General features: G+C 42.8%; 1 protein-coding gene across 1 annotated transcript; it reads right to left on the reverse strand.

Moving 5' to 3' along the window:
- Positions 1-1082: 1082 nt before the first annotated feature.
- LOC120906423 lies at positions 1083-13776 on the reverse strand. Its single transcript, XM_040318094.1, has 4 exons — positions 12011-13776; positions 2518-2817; positions 2009-2439; positions 1083-1929 (listed from the first exon to the last, which is right to left on the reverse strand). Exons 1-4 carry the CDS (start codon positions 12575-12577, stop codon positions 1473-1475), a joined length of 1755 nt encoding a protein of 584 aa, XP_040174028.1. The 5' UTR covers positions 12578-13776; the 3' UTR covers positions 1083-1472.
- Positions 13777-17746: the final 3970 nt, after the last annotated feature.

The following is a 17746-nucleotide window of genomic DNA, read 5'->3' on the forward strand; positions in this document are numbered from 1 at the left end:
CTTCGCTTTAGGATATTACTCCGCGGAAAATCCGCGACCCCAGCAGATTTGAGGGACTTGTTAACAGATCAAGCCATTTTTTCCACCATGTCAAAATTCTTTTTGATCTTTGTTATCCCATCGAATCTTTCATGTATTCCTGAACGATGTCAAATCATCGATGCCTCTTCATTTTGTTGATTCAAGTTGCCCAAGCCGTGTCAAGATATTGGGTTTTGTGAAAGGCCTAGAAGTGTAATAGCATCACGCATAACTGCTATTTTGACCGGTGTTTCATGTCTCGCTTATTTCAATGCTTTCTCTACTTGATGGATGGTTTATATCTTCCGAATACTTTTACTTAAGATATTTGATGATATCTATTCGTCATCAATTGATATAAGAAGTAAAAAAAATCCGGTGTCCATCTTTTCCTACGACAGAGTGTCCGTCTTTCCCGTTTTGATCTTAGGATGCATAAATCACCCGAACACAAGTTTTTTTTTTATTGTTTTCAATCTCGTCCTTTTGTTTTTTTTTTTGCTTAATCATCACGTCAACTCATTCATTTGATAAAACATCCAAAAATGTAAACAATACAAGTCGCAGAGCTTAGGATCTGTCAAGCTAGATCCACAAACCGCACGATTGAAACTTTGTTTTGTTCATATATTTCACTTTTTTTGTGTGCATATATTATGACAAAGACGTTCTCAAATGTGTTGTTTTACTTTCAGTTTGGATGCTGCATTGTTGAATTATTCGATAGTTACTTTATCGAAATTACGATAATTACTTTATCGAAATTACGATAATTATTTTATAGAAATTACGATAATTACAAGGCAGTAGCCTTGGAACGCTACATGACAGAGTTGATGATTAATTAAATTAAACGTTCTTCAGTTGGCTATCAAAACAATGGAGTTATGTTACATTTCATCGTGAATATTGTTCTTGATGCCTGGTTATCATCGCCCCAAGTGGCAATGTATGAAGTTTGGGTAAAATTTAATCTTGATACGTTCGGTATAATCAACTATACTATTATCAAGCTCAAAAGTACGATTGAACGTTTTCGGCAATGATTATAATTCAATGAGTTTATGTTTCTGTTTCTTTTTATTCGCTCAATATATAGTTTTAAAATTGTTTTGCGGGCTGCACGAGCATCATGCCTGGCTTAAGTGCGTCTCAAGTCCGGGAAATTCGGACCAACCGTGGGAAAAAAACTGACAATAAAATCGAATAATCTTTAAATTCCATACACGCGTACCGTTTTCGGCTAGACGCATCTGTTTATTGCAATACCTTACTAGCTCACCAACGAATACTGTTCGTTACCGGGGGGGGGAGGCCTTAGCACCCATTGCAGTTATCGTTATCGTGCAGTTAACAGCTAACTATTCTTCACGATGCATTTACAAGTCTGAGGATTTATACTCATATAGCACCGTCCGCGTTTCTCGCTGCCCTTCTCTCGCTAGCTTTCCTCACGAAACTAACGTTTTGTTGCCCTCCTCAGCCGCCTCCTCGGACAGGATCGTGATCAGTGTGTTTTCCTCGAGAGTCGTGTCCGTTTGGCCCGTTTCCGGACGGCCGCTACTGGCCGTGCTGCTCAGTATGCTGCTGTCGGGTGCGGGTGGGCCGCGTGGGGCCGGTTTCGCAATCGCTAGCAGGGGCAGTGTGGAGGCGTCCGGCGCAGTCGCATTTGGGTGGTTTGTATTCGCCAGGTTACCGGTGGTGGCGGCCGGATCAGCGATACGCACCCCACCACCCGGCTGACCGTTCTTGGCGCGATGCGGCTGCCGATCGGTGGACCGGCGAAAACACTCCATGCTGTAGATGACTAGGAAGGTGGTGGCCAGCAGACAGCCGGCACTATTTAGCAGCGTCGAGACAAGCATCACGTAGTACCAGATGCTGTGCACTTCATTGCAGTTGAAGTCGCTGGAAAAGGAAGCGAATGTGCCCAGAGAGCAAGATTAGCACGTTTGCCGAACGTAACGCGTTTACGCACACTCCCTACCGATACTCGAGCCGTATGATGCCGGCGTCGTGGTACGCGCCTCCAGCGGGCAGCGATTCGTCAAGCGATGGGTCGGTCGCGTTCGCGCTCATCGGCAGCACGGTCGTTCGGGCCGCCGGGCGCGTATCGATCGTACACACGCACGAGGACGAGTTGACGTTGAACGTAAACTGGGGCTCGCAGCGCAATCCATCCGCGGACAGGTTGGTCGCGTGGATCATCGCGTAGATGAACGCTAGCGCGGTGAAGAAGATGGTCAGCAGCAGCACGATCAGCGCGTTCACGCGCAGAAAGTGAAAACAGTTTTCCCGCCACGGCGACTGCGGCTGGTGCAGCCGGGCCACGTTTTGGGCGGGCGTTCCCTTGTCCGTGCCGGTGCGGGCCCGCTTGAACTGAAACAGCACCAGAAACAGCACGCCACAAACGATTAGCTGCGGGGAAAAAAGGGGGGATGAAGATGAGAAAATCATGCAAAAAAGGGGCATCACACACACGCTCTCGCTACTCACAATCAAACCCGACCAGTACGGATTGTCCTTGGTGCTGGTGGACGGTGACCACACCATGATGTTCAGCCCGATTACGTTCAGCACGATGCCGATCAGTATCTGCAGCACCATGAGCGTGCGGCACAGGCGCAGGTGGCGCAGGTTCAGCGAGTTGCCGGGCGGGTACCGCACCGGGACGGTTTTGTTCACCACCAGCATGCGGCTGTGCCGGAGGCTGCTCCGGGTCGGCTTGTGGCGCCCGATCAGTGTGCTGGCATTTTTGGCGAAGTTTTGCGGCACCGTCGTCGTCATGTAGACGGCCTGGAGAAAAAAGGAAATAATAAAAATGAGATATTAATTAAGCCAGACAGGAATGGCGCGAGGAGGGCGGGATAGTTTGATCTTTAACTCTGCGACTGCTTCTGATTTTTTCATGTATCTTCAGGAAATTTTATTTTCATAAAGGTCACATGATGAAGTTATTAAAAAAAAAATTAAAAAACTTTTTTTTCTTTTTTTTTCTTTTGATACTCCTTATCGTGACGACCGGCATACCCGGATATTCCATACATTTTGTATGTGCTTTAATATATGGTAAAAAAGAAGGCATTAGTTGGTGAAAATTCGGCCATTTTTGTTATGAAATGACTATACGACCTGTAATAAGAATTGGAAACGTAATTTCCCAAAGGATAGAGAAGAAAGCAACGAAAAAGTCACATCACAGTCGATTTTAAAGGGTTTGTTCTAAGAGTCCCTTAAACTGGTGCAATAAGGTCAGTTTAAGGGAGATAGTTCGACAACCCGATTTTCGAGCTAGGCTGTTATGTTTGTTTATTTTTATAGAGACTTTGAGCTCAGAAATGTCAATTGGGTAGTCTTATTCACGTTGATGAAGAAATGGGAATATTTAAAATTTAATTTACTATTTTTTAAATATTTTGTAATATATGACAACCAATTTATTCATGAGCAGCCTTTAATGCTGCACTATATGTGCTATATGTATATGCTTACTAATTATGTACTTCATGGATGATTTTGATAATTTTATTTGAATATGAATAGAAAAGCAGAACATTTCCATAAAAATATGTTTTGATTTATTTCTGTTATTTAATTTATTGTGTAAAAAATTAGAAGGCATCATATATTATTTCAATATGCATCATGTTCTACGTTTTCCTCATATTTACTCTCTTTTAATCATATTTCAATTATAAGAAATATTACCAATAAAGAAAATTGTTGCAGAATTAGTATTCTATGAAATTCAAACAATATCATAAGTACATAACCATATAATTTTTGATAAATTTTACTATGAAACAATATAAAGTTATTTATTTTTTTATTTAGGCTTAGGTTATTTGGCCTAAATTACTGCCTACATAACAAATAATAATTGTATTGTAATAATTGTACATCTAAATCGAAATCGAGCGTAACTTTGACACATTAAAGCTCGGAACAAATCAACAATTTACCGTACAAATGAAAAATAGATGAGAAAATAAATTAACGAAACATCAACAATAAAAGATGAAAATTGTATTAATAATTACCAACAACATGCATGGGTAAAGGTACTTTCATTTTATTTTTCATGCAGTAAACTGTTCCATTTAAAAGGCGAGTTGTAAAACTTAAAAAATAGTAAAAATAGTAAATGAAACTTAAAAATTCCCATTTCTTCACCAAAGTAAATAAAACTAATATCCGTACTTATGTACCAAATTTGAAATTTTAATGATCAATACAAGAGAAGCTATTGAAGTTGTGAAAAATACACTGCCATTGCCGTAACAGGTAGGAACTTGATCGAGCTAAAGAGCAGATTGCAACGCAGATTGTCGATATCTACCTGATATTTGCTACAGAATGGAGGATCAAAATTAATCCATCCAAAACCCAGGCAATTGTCTTTCCCCATCGTTTTAAGAATACGCTGACTCCATCTCTGAGCCTGGGGCTTATTGTTGATGAGACGACTGTCCCATGGTCGCCGTCGGTCAAACATCTGGGGCTTGCGATAGACTACGAGATAATCTTCAGGGGACATGTTAAATCCATCTTAGAAAGAGGACATCTTCTTATGAAATGACTTTATCCACTGATCAGTCGTAGGTCTCGTTTATCGCAATTAAATTAGTCGGCAGTTTATAAACAGATAACCCTACCAGTTGTTCATATAGAGAGCCCCAGCATGGAGTATATGTGCGAAAACTTACCTATGTAGGCTACCAATCATTCTTAACAAAATGTTACGCATGATGACTGACCAGTGTTGTTAATTGTTGCCATTTTTTATGACATTCGCAGCAAGCGGCTGTCGAAATCTTTTTTCGTTCATTACAGGGTTTACCAGTCCAATAAACAACTGTCCACTTGTTTATAACAATAGTCGTTTTGAATAGACACCGCTGTCTACCACTTGCTCACACGTCAGATGGTGTAAGCTACTCTGTCCAATTCAATAACACAATTTTCGCCTTCGAGTAGCAATTGTCAGATCCGGCATTATTTGTTTTGTTTTGACAAATTTTGCAAAAACAAAACATTTTCAAACACTTTTCTTTTATTCAAGAAATATGCAGTATTAACCATACATTTCAATAAATCAAAACATTAATTTTGTTAATTATACAACAACCACAAGAAACCGTGCCGAATCCGACCGTTGTGCAATCGAAGGCGAAAATTGTGTTATTGAATTGGACAGAGTAGCTTACACCATCTGACGTGTGAGCAAGTGGTAGACAGCGGTGTCTATTCAAAACGACTATTGTTATAAACAAGTGGACAGTTGTTTATTGGACTGGTAAACCCTGTATATACTCGGTTACCATGACACGACTTTCCAAGAGCGATAATCATTTGTGTAATAACAATAAGCGCTTTTGCGATGACATGATTGCAAAAAAAAGTAGAATGAATATCATTTGACATTTTTCATGCGACGCCAGAACTGCGTAATCGTACATGTACCGATATTTCGCTATTGGACCACTTGATACTAGAGTTGTGCCTCAAGAACCAGAACTGTACGATTCATTCAATTCATCCTAAAGAACGAACGACCTACGTTCATCTAATCCACGTTCATCGATTCTTTATTAAAATTTACTGAGTTGGTCATGAAAATAACGTCCTATCCGTCGAAATAAAGAACGTCAGGTCGTTTATTTCCTACCATACAAATATGAACGTGAACCGTAATACCAGGACGTTCATAAAAAAAAACCAACCCGTCGAAATGAAGAACGTCCTAATATGCTTAGCTCCAATACAAATATGAACAAATATGAACGTGAACCGTAGAATCAGGACGTTCATGAAAAGAACGTCCTACCATTCGTAATAAAGATAATCCTGGTGTGCCTAATATTTTTTTAAGATGTAATACACTAATTATATTCTTCATGCAAAATGAAACAATTTACCTTATTTTTTCTATATACTGAAATGAACGAATGAATCGCGATTCACGTTTGGTTAATCTTAACACTAGGATTACGGAACCCGCCAATTTGACGGAATTTAAACTTCGAAATAAAATACTTAAAATACCTTTTGTGTAATCTTTATTTTTACTTTTCGTAAATTTATCATAACATACTATGTGTTGTAGAAAACAACGAGGTCGGCGAAAAGTGACAAATTGTTGTTTATAATTTGTGTTTATTGATAAGCCGTTGACAGCCGAACCGAAACGTCGCCGATTTGCCGTTACCAGAGGGAGCAGAAAAAAAAACATCGCCGCGCAAATCGAAAAACGGCCATCGCGCGAGCGCCATGAGATCAAGTCAGAAAGCGTAAGAAAGCGTACGTGAAATTTTTTAACCGATCCGCCGCGAAATTTACTTTGCTACGTTGTAAGATTTAGAGCAATAAAGTAGTGCAGTAAACTACGAGTTAAAAGATCACGTTTTAAGTTTGAGTTGAAGAAAGAACTTTGCTTCTAGAACACTATGAGTTTGTAGCATAAGTTTTACTTTCATAACTTTTATAGATTTTCTGTATGTATGTATGTATCCAGTTAAGAAGAAAACATTAGGAAAAAAAACTTCATGTACGGATCCAGACGACCTATGAATTTAATGAGTAGAACAATTTAATGCTTAGAAGGTAATTGCAAATCATTTTGTAAAACTTTCAGTTGGTCATTTGGAAAACCCCCGAAAAGTATGCAAATAATTGTATGTATGTAAATGAGAAAAATAATAACTTCTCATATTAAATGTATGGGATACCCGAGCATGCCGGTCGTAGAGATGAAGGTGTAAATTTGATCATTGATATAACGGGTTGAAATTGTTTACGAAGAGTTTACGATCGCAGAGAAAAAGAAAACAAAAAAACGGCCTTCATTGGGAAGGTGCCAAAACGAGCGTCACAACTATTTAGGACTGGCACGTTGACGTTTGTCTTTGACCGCAAAGCGCAAATTTTGGTTCGATCAAAGGCGTTCGTAGTGATGGTTTTTCCCCCCGCGTTGCTTTCTTTACTGATTTTCTCGCCCAACACACCCAAGCATCCCGCCTGGCGGCACGTAAATGCAATACCCTAGCCACGGTAAAACGATCGCAATAATGTGAAGGTTCACGCCGGGGGCATTTTTTGTGTTGTTTCTCAAATAGCAAACATTTGTTTTTCGGAATGTTACTCGAAACTACCTCCAGCTCGAAGCGTTCCAGCCACCGATAAGAACGCTCAAATGTGCAGGCAAAAAAGCACGAAGTGAGCAACGAACAAACAGCAAAAACAAAACAAAGAACTAAAAATAACGACAAGTTTTACCCACCGTTTGTCGCTGTATGTTCAAAAACTGCCAACCATCAATACGCAGTGACTCACGGTTTCATGTGTACATTCCAGCGCACACCACACACAAGAAGGCCAAGTCAGCAGAGTGAGAATTAATATGAGATCATTCCCGTGCAGTCTCGTGTGGGGAAAAGGTGGGTTGGTTGGTTGGCTTGAGCTTGGAATTCGAGCGAATAGTTCTCTCCTGCACACGAGGCCCGAAAAAAAGGGGGGGGGGAAAGGTCCGCTTAAGGGCAAATGCAGCCACCTGCACACATACGCACACACATATACATGCTCCAACATACCTCTCACCCCCTCTCATCTCCCCCGCCCACACTTGCATACATACATTTTTCACGGTTGAGTACCACCGCGCGCGCGCACCCGTTCATCAGACGCGAGCTAACAAAACAAACACACCAAACAACGGCTGAAAGCGGAACCGATCGTAACAATAAGCCCTACACCCACCTCCCCGCTCCACCCTCCAACCATTGAGCCAAGGGCGGTTGGGTTTGTTTCGTACGACATCCGTTTCCGTTTTTTGCCGTTTCCAGTGTCGCTCCGCGGAAAAGCGACAGGGCCAGAAACATCCCACAATAGTCTATTGTGTGAAAAGCGCGCGCGAGCGCCCGTGTGTGTTACGCTGTGGCCAGTGCGCGTGGTCCGATGTTCGAATCTCGTACGGGGACTGTAATGGCCCGTGTTGCTAATTCAACCAACATGGATCACGCGGAAGTTTCCACTTTGGGCCGGGTGGCGTCATCCACCTCATGCCCTCCAAATTAATGAAGAAAAAAAATATTAGTGCCATACAGTGAAGCCTCTCATTACGGGTCCGGCGAACCAGTAGTTCGCATAAAGAGCAAGTCTAAATGGCCCACAAATACTCCTGTAAACGAACAAGTCTAACGAGCAACAATGTTTGCGTTATTGATGCATGTTGTTTTTAAAGACTCAATGTCGTTCGTATGAAAAGAGAATTGAAAAAAGTGCACCATAAGCAAGGGGGGGTAATTTTGTATGTTTGCTGCTCACTCATAAAGGCAAGATTATTGTATGTTTGGAAACAATCTGTAGCGGATGTCAGTAGAAAAAGTGTCGTGGAAGCTTAAGTATTCCTGTTCAATTGTTTCAAAATTTTCCTGATTAAAAACATTACACAAGAGGCAGGAAGAATGTGATGGTTGTGGAGGTTGCTTTTAATTGTAAAGATTCTAATTCATCAATGGCCAATTTGTTAGCAACAAATATTAATCGTTTTTAGTTTTTTTTGTCAATTGTTACTATATTGCCCCTATCGTCAATTGGGGCAATATGGGCATTAACAACTGCGCTTAGGTAATGGTCTATGCTTTAGCGCACGTTTCGTGAAATGTATTTTCGTTCTATCTTTTGTTTTGCTGGTCAGGAAAGCCCTTAAAATTCTTCCAAAAATATGTTATCAAAATTAAAACAGTTTTTAACACGTTTAAATCTACAAAATCGAATCTTTTGAAGCTGTGCCTGTTATCATTATTGAGGCGGCAAATACAACACCATAGCCTCACCAAGCGTATGTCAAAAGCATCTGCCCATTTTGCCCCACGTGAAGCATTTTTGTATTTTTTATTATATTAGTAAAAATACGCTTTCAATCGCCTTGCTTTCTTCAGAATAATTGTATAGAAATATCATATCTTTAAAAATATATCATGTAAAACTTCAACGCATGCCTGTGTAAGCTAATTTTCGAAGTGGCAAAAACTACATCTATATGCTACTAAACCTTATTTTGCATTTTTCTTGGTTATTTATTATGTAAGGGTTATGAAACATACATGGTGTTCATAGAACACTCTAATGAATACATTTTGACAATTGGAAAGTATCTTTGTAGCCAAATAATGCTTAAATAGAGGGTGCCCATTTTGCCCTGCTTTCCCCTACTATCCGTGTATAACGAACCGCTTAATCTGATTTTGGTCATTTTCGACCCAATATTATACATGTTCGTTATACATGCTAAAATACGATATTAAAGACATATCCTAGGACCTAGAATCAAATCTACATTTTTTCGTGGCCTACAACAAATCGATTCATGTCAAATGCTTCACCGTACAACTTTGATCGCATGAACTTTTTTTCTTTTTTTTTCTTCTTTGGCTCAACAACCGCTGTCGGTCAAGGCCTGTCTGTACCACTTGTGGGCTTGGCTTTCAGTGACTAATTAATTTCCCCCCATAGCAAGATAGTCAGTCCTACGTATGGCGGCGCGGTCCATTTGGGGATTGAACCCATGACGGGCATGTTGTTAAGTCGTACGAGTTGACAACTGTACTACGAGACCGGCTGATCGCATGAACATGTAAATAAAAAAAAAACCCAACAAAGTAAGATATTACTCATACCATCAGTGGCGGACGCTCTAACTCGTTTTTTTTCTTATGCATTACTCCAGATATGTGCAAAACTTTGGGAATTCCTGAACAATTCTTTAACCTCGTATGTCGTCATCACATTGATGAGACTTCTCACAATCCGACCAGTATCTAAAAACTCTCATAGCTTGGAAAACCAAGCATAGCCATTCTATAAATTTTCGGTACTTGTGATCTAATCTTAGGTCATTTAATAGGCACGCGAAGTACAAATGTAGCATTTTGACAACGCTGATGACTTATAATGATAACTCATACTTATAGGTAAACGGTAATTATAATTATAAAGGTAATTATAGCTAAAGTCAAATTATAGCCCGAGCATAGCTAACGATTATCTACGTTAATCAAGTGAAGAGCGTGATATCCGTGGTTTCTGAACTGCTCAGAAAACCTCAAATTAGAAAATGGATGAAAATATTAGGAATCTGACTTTAGGGTGCCGCCGCTATTAAAACAACTTCTAAAACATCTAACTATCTAACCAAAGAAGCCTCTAACGCACTGCACTCTTCGTCAATCAAACAACTAAAGCCCGCGTTATAGCTATATAGCAGGATAGTCAGTCCTACGTATGGGGGCACGGTCTATTCGGGACTTGAACCCATGGCGGGCATGTTGTTACGTCGTACGAGTTGACGACTATACCACCAGACCGGCCCCGTTTATTAATTTATACATTAATTATAATATTTCAATCGATACGTTTAAAAAGCACCTTTTAGCTTCATACATATTACACACTTGACCCCAATTAAGATTAAGATAGATCGTTTGCTAACGCATAGTGTTGAGATAGTTTATTCAAATTGCTTACGCCAATGCAAAGGCGATAAGTAAATAAATTATTTTTTTTTTTATTTCTCGTAAGGACGGCCTGGTTGGCCGTATCATTAGGTAAATAAATAATATATTGAAGGATATTGAAAGTATACAAAAGACGAAGATTTTTTATCAAAAAGGCACGTTTACTATTGAGGTACTTCCAACAGGTTAGTTATAGTTTTTTTTTTTCTAACAAAACAGATTGGCGCAACAGCTAACAACAGTTTTGACTGGTTGATAGTATGGGCAGTACATGCCTTTAAAATTACGATAAATACAAATGGGACACTATTCCAAGGTGCTTGGAACCTAAGGTGGACATGGCTTATCAAGCCGGATTACACGGCATTTGAATAGTCCTGGTAAAACAAATCTGACAAGTGAAATATACACGTGGCAGCACTGATGTGTTCTATCGCAAAGGCATTAGCGTTCACAATATTGGGTAATTTTCATGTCCCTTAAAGACTATATTGTTCCAAATTGAAGATTGAAAATGTTGCTCATCGCAGTCGCAGGGTAGCGTGTTAGAAAGCGTGGCAGAAAATAACATTACCATTTCAGTAACAAAGTAAAAAATTGTGGAAATATGTAAAATAATGTTTTACTTTTCTAGATTGTGGTTAACAAAAAAATATTACAGGGTTTTCCAGGGGTTCTCATAGTTGTCGGACACTTCCTTGACTCTTTCCTATTGGAAGTGAACTTCATATGACTATTCATTCATATGGAAGCTCCTTGAAAATTCTTATTGCATTTGTCCAACAAGGGTGCTATAGAGTCCAATTCCTATTACATTCCTATGAAAGAGTCAATACAGGGTTTCCCAAGACCTGTTTACAGCATGTCCGGTATAGGGCCGGTCTGGTGGTACAGTCGTCAACTCGTACGACGTAACAAAAAGCCCGTCATGGGTTCAAACCCCGAATAGACCGTGCCCTCATACGTAGGACTGACTATCCTGTTATGGTAACAATAAGTCACTGAAAGCCAAGCTCACTTGGCAGGCCTTGACCGACAGCGGTTGTTGTGCCAAAGAAGAAAAAAAGAAGAAGTTTACAGCATGGTTTAATTCTTACAGACAAGTGATACACGTTCCAGCCAAAACCAAAATAAACCGTTCCGCATCTGACGTGTGTTTTCGAAGACGACAATTGTGAAATTGAAATGGATAGTGTAGAAAAAACGGCTTGTCTTGTTTGTAAGTGGTAGACACTCGTGTTTTTCAAATCGAGGATTGTTAGTAGACTGTGGACATTTGCTAATTGGTATGGAAAACCCTGTATTGTGTCCCACAGCTATGAGCACTCCTGGAAAACCCTGTAATGTTCTTTTTTGTAATATCGTTTTAACCCTGGAACTTTCCATAAAAATTGCATTGAAAAGAGTTTTTCGTCAGCATTTTAGTATGAAGGGAAGTTATCTTCTTCTTATTCTTCTTCTTGTTTTTTACATACCTCAGACGGTCCGCCGGCAGCGCCCGTGACCGGGTCGGGCAGTTTGATGGTGATGGTTTTGATCGTCGAGTTGGGCCGCGAGCAGCGGGGCGTACTGGTGGTGGGCGGTTCGGTTCCTCCATCGCCGACCGCACTGCCGGGAGAGACCGAGGGTGACCGCAGCGGGGCGGTCGAGGCGCCGCTGGACGCGGGCGAACCGGTGATCGGTGGTGTAGCCCCGTTGTCGAACGGCCGGAGCGGCGGAGTGACGGGCGAGCCGGAGCCCCCCGGCGGACTGCGCGGTTCGTCCAGCGTCAGGGCGATGCTGGTGCTGGTGGTGGTGGTGGTGTTGGTCGTGGCTGGTGCCGTGCTGAGACCGAAAAAGTCCGACTTGGCCGTACTGTGCACCGAACGGCGGTCGGGAATGTTCTCGTCGAACCGGAACTGTATGTCCGGAAACTGGATGGTCCGGCCGGTCAGGGAGGAGGAGGTGGACAGGTTGTCGTAGAAGCTGAGTGGCCGCTCGCCGGTGCCGGGCGGTGCCGGCGCACCGCCACCGGTCGGTGGCATACCGTGTGGCGTCGTCATTTCGCTCTGTTGGCCCTTCTTCCCGCACCGAGCGCCCGCAGCGCTTAATGGCGGCTGTCGCTGCGGATGCTGGAAGCCGAACGAATCGGTCGAAGAATAAAAAATGGCGCTTCCCGCACCGTCCACAGGCTACAGGTACAGGTGTGCACGGTGTGTGCGCGCGCGCGTGTATGTGTATGTATGTTTTTGTTTGATCGCTCGCTTACAGGTGACCTTCGATGGCTCCGGCGATGACCATCGCGCGCACGAGGAGATGATATTTCCCTGTTTCAGCCGCGCACAGCGTCCGGAAAGGTTGTTGCCTCAGCTTCGCAGCGCCGAACCATCTGCGTCATGGCGCACACACAGACGCACGCAGCACTGGGCAGACACGTGGCTTTTGGATGCGATCTGCAACGGTTGATTGCGAGGAAGGCTTTTGTTTTCGCGGGGAGAGGAGGCAGGCTCGGCACGGTACCTGGCGAGGGAGATACCGGTTTTTGTCCAGCATTTCTCGACGGGCTGCCTTTTTTTGCCTTTTCGGTTTTGCTTTGGCAGCTGACCCCCGGCCGCACGCTCTTCGGGGGCTGCCCCCTGTGTTTCTCGCAAAATTCCACCAAACAAACGCACAGATAATTTGAATAATTATGCTTTAATGCAACACGGCCTTCGTCTTCCACCCTTCTCCAACCGCTCGATCACACACACTCACACACACACACATAAACGCACTCTCTCTCTCTTTCTCTCCCGTTCGTTATGCTGCTTCTTCGATCACTCTGCTGCTAGCCAACATCAGTGAAGCGTCCACTACTTTCACTCATCAACGGCGGCCATTTCTCCACGCGGAGGCACGATGCCCGTCTTCACCTGTACCCCACTTCCAATGTACACACGCGCGCACCCGCAACTCGTCCCCAAGGTTCCCGCTGTTGCTCTCTCACACACTCCGCAAACACTGTGTTGGGGTTTGATTGAAGTTTGGTGTTGTGGTTGTTTGGTCACTTTACTTCCACTTGGGCTGGCCAAGACAGAAGGTGTTGGCAGGAGGACCGTACAACAATTCGCTAAGGACGGACGGACACACCACCAGTGGAAAACGGCAGCATGCACGCGCGGCGAGGGAAAACACCAGAATGCGCTGGCTGGACCGAGGAACTGTATGGCCGACGGAGCGACACAAAAAAGATGCCGTCCGCACGCACCGCGAGAGCCTACGGGTACGCGCATACATGCTCGCGTCGGTTTGCTTTTCTGAGCGTTCGATCGTTGAGAGAGCGAGAGAGAAAGACAGAGAGCGTGAGAAACGCGCGATCAAACTAGGGATGGGTAATTCGGTTCTTTTTTAGTGAACGTGAATGAATCAAGTCGTTCACCACAATCAACGTGAACGTGTTTGTTTCGTTCTTTTACACTTAGCACAGGGCAAGGTTGTAAGAGGCGAATGAAGCCAATCGGCTCAAGCTCTCTTTAAAAATCAACAAAAAAATATAGGGAAAGGTAGGTAAAGACGTACACTGTGGGAAAGATGGACGCTTATCAAAAATACACCATGACGGCCACCTAAAGTCGAACAATTCATATTTTCTCTTATTATCTGATTTTGCAGAACCCTGGACAGTTTCTTATACCATTTATCGGAAAAACTCCTTTCACCCATTGGTGTGAACAATCTTCAGCTATGTCCTTACAAAATTAAAACCGATATCTTTTAAAATATCAGAACACTATGCATAAATGAAATAATCTTCTTCTTCTTTGGCTCAACAACCGATGTCGGTCAAGGCCTGCCTTTACCTCTTGTGGGGCTTGGCTTTCAGTGACTAATTGATTCCCCCCCATAGCAGGATAGTCAGTCCTACGTATGGCGGCGCGGTCTATTTGGGGATTGAACCCATGACGGGCATGTTGTTAAGTCGTACGAGTTGACGACTGTACTACGAGACCGGCTAAAAAATGAAATAATACGTATGAAATTTATGTGGTAAACTGAAAGTAACAGTCTTCATTTCATAGCAAAATTACCACGTAGCATGACAATATTGACCAATATGGCTGTAAAATCATTTCATATCTGTTATTAAACGCTCATCGACCAGTTTGGTTGGTCATCGGCATATTACATGGCCTAGGCCAAGCGCTCTACTGTCTGAACTAGCCAAATAACGTCGGTTGAAGGCTCAAACAGATGTAGCATACTAATTGTAAAGAAAATGTTAATGTTTTTTCATAAGTTTAGTGTTTTTTATATTTTATAAGTATCAGGAATGAAGGAGAAGTGAAAATTTACTGCCTATCCTGCCATTTAAACTTAATTGCCTCAATGCTGTTGTTAATTATTTAGGTAGAATAAATATTGTTTCGAATTAGTTGACTATTTTTCTTTCTGGCTTGATTACTGAGCATGTTTGAACATGTTAATAACATGAATCATATCTACCTTCAGCAAGGTAGTGATTAAGACTTTGTGCTATAAGCGCTCATGCATCCTTCCAAAAAATCAATTGCCAACGTTTTCTGAATGGTGTTATCTTACCTAAACATTTCAAAACTGCCAACCACACAAAAAATATAAAAAATGATAGAAACTTAAAAGTTTCAACACTTTGTCTGATAAAACATGAGCGAAAGATAAGGTAAGCACATTTTCATGGTTGATGTATTTATAGACACCTAGATTGTTTACATATTCCTTAATTTGTCCGTCTTTACCAAGCTACCCCTACCTGTAGACAGTGGCGGATTATCTGTGTTGAGAGGGGGAGGGGGGGGGGTAGGATGCTCTGTTACAAAGTGAACTAACGATTTTTGCCTAGAGCCCGTCTAGTCCGCCCACCGTACCAACCGTAAAAGAACCATATCGTTCTATACTTGTGAGCCGGTTCATTTATTTTTTTCATGTGATCTGAATGAACCGTACGGTTCTGGTTCATTTGGCACACCTCTATATCAAACAAAATGATGGTATGTCGATCTCCCTCTACCTGCTGCTATTTGCGGTCGTCTGTCGAGCTCGTGCGTGCGCTCTCCCTTTTTCGAAGAAAGAATTCAAACCGAGAGAACAACAGAGAGAGAGAGAGAGAGAGAGAGAGAGAGAAAAAGAAGCGCGAGATGCGTTAACACGCTCTGCACCAGGGTTGAGTAGCTCGATCGTGTTGTTATTACTACTTTCTTTTCATTACTTTATTTGTTAGTATACTTTTTGCTTATTGTATATTTAAAATTATCAGTGATACTTACACAAGAGAGAAGTCATTGTGTCCTAAAAATTCCACCTGTAATGATTTCTGTTTCATACATTTTTTCAGAGAGATTATATGATACAAATAATTTAATATTAAATTGTTCATTTCATTTGGAAACGAAATGTATGCGAATCAAATACTTTTTTTATAACTGTTTGATAAATAATGTTACGAAAACATAACAGACAACTAACGATCGTTTTCAGATTGGAGCAGTCAGAAAAATTGGTGTAAACAATTGCAGCTACACAATTCTCTCACGGTGCTAGACAGCGTGTTTTGTATTAGAATCTTAAATCCCGCAACAACGAAACCCATTCCATTTCCGGGTTTCTTCCGCATCCGGAGTCGAAAGGGCTCTTGGCGGGCGGGTGGCAACGTCCAAAATGCAAAACTGGAGAGGATGTTGATCTGCCGAAGCACAAACACACTGGCCACGAAAGAAAGGCAGGAAAAAGCTACACTGCACGTATCATTTTAACGTTTCAAACGCTGCTCTCAATGCACCTGCAACAACACGCACATGTAGCGCGTACAAACATAGGAAATGGGGAGTTCCGATTCCGATTCAAGATTCTGGACCGTTTCCGATGCCTCCACGAGGGTAGTGCGGCCGGTCCCTGCATGGTTTTAATCTTGCTCAAACTGTATGTTCTCCAACACCCACACGCCCCTATGCAATTGAGTTTATTTAGGGGGGCACAGCATAGAGCTCATAAACCGACGCGTATGATTACGGCACCAAACCCCGTAGGCCGTCCTCCTTGGCGGACAGCCCCTCGAAGTACGCCGTTCGAGCACGGAGAGAAGAGTGAAACGAATCAAACCTAAAGGTAATAAAAATTCCCCAGAGCTTGAAACGATCCGACCCGGGCCGGACTCTTGTCCGGCTCTGCATGCTAGGAGTGTAATTTAATTCCACTGGAATTCGAGAAATCGAACCAATCGATTTCCAGAAGGAAGCGAAAAAAAAACCGCAATCGGCGAGAACCGCGGTTTTACCGGCGAACTCGAAACCGCGTGCAGGCAGGCGAACCGGAGCTCATGCGCGTGCATAAACATAAACAAATGTCTAAAACGAGATTTTATCGCAATCATGCTGATCACCCACCACACATGCACAGCAGTACCCACCCCAATGCAGCAATAATCACCAACAGCAGCGCAAGAGGATAGCGACCACGGATTGCGAAGAAGCTGCCCGGTTTCTTCCTACTTTACTACGAGCTGCCATCCTCTTTTTTGCTGAATAAAACTAATTATAATCATTTCCAAAACCCCGCGATCATCTCCTACCCTCCTTCCTTCCCACAGCGGCAGCAGTATCGCGGTGCATCTCTTCCGCCAGCGCGTTTGCCAAAGATCTCGCTCAAGCGATCGACACACGCTGACTCATCAGCACTCGCAGAGGAGCCGGCTGGCGGGCAAAAATAGTACGTCCAACATCTGGATATCTGTCTGTCTTGTCGGTCGGTGCCTGGCCCGTCCACCCGCCCAGGGGCCCATCGAGGCTGACAATAGAGTCTATTTTGCTTACCGTCCCAGCACACGGTGCTGTTGGGCGGGGAGGAAAAAACACACACACACACACATACACACACACACACACACACACATACACACACACACACTGAACCAATGCCAATGCTTCCGAACATTAGCTCGCACGTCGAGCGTCGGCTTAAGTGAGGTAATTAGATTCATTTTAGATGAGGTAACATTTACCCACCGTCACCACACTTTTGGCCTGTGTCAAGGGTCCAGGGTAGAGAGAGCGGGGAGAGAGGGCCAATAGGCAGCTCATTAGCAGGCTGGCACCTGGCACGCTCGGAGGCTGTGCTTCGAGAACGTTATCGCCCACGTTATCACCTTCCTTCGGAGCATTTCCACGCCCTTGCTGGTGGAAATTTGTCACGATAAACGGACCGGCGGTCGCACTACCGCT

This window comes from Anopheles arabiensis, chromosome X, assembly GCF_016920715.1.
Source record: "Anopheles arabiensis isolate DONGOLA chromosome X, AaraD3, whole genome shotgun sequence".
Lineage (NCBI taxonomy): Eukaryota > Metazoa > Arthropoda > Insecta > Diptera > Culicidae > Anopheles > Anopheles arabiensis.

Excerpts from the sequence above, each read along its gene's own strand:
- LOC120906423 (XM_040318094.1), bottom strand. The coding sequence starts at position 12,577 with ATGACGACGCCACACGGTATGCCACCGACCGGTGGCGGTGCGCCGGCA. Across the intron at positions 2,440-2,517 it reads CGTACTGGTCGGGTTTGATT|CTAATCGTTTGTGGCGTGCT; the intron begins GTGAGTAGCGAG and ends TTTTCCCCGCAG. Across the intron at positions 1,930-2,008 it reads ATCATACGGCTCGAGTATCG|CGACTTCAACTGCAATGAAG; the intron begins GTAGGGAGTGTG and ends TTCCTTTTCCAG.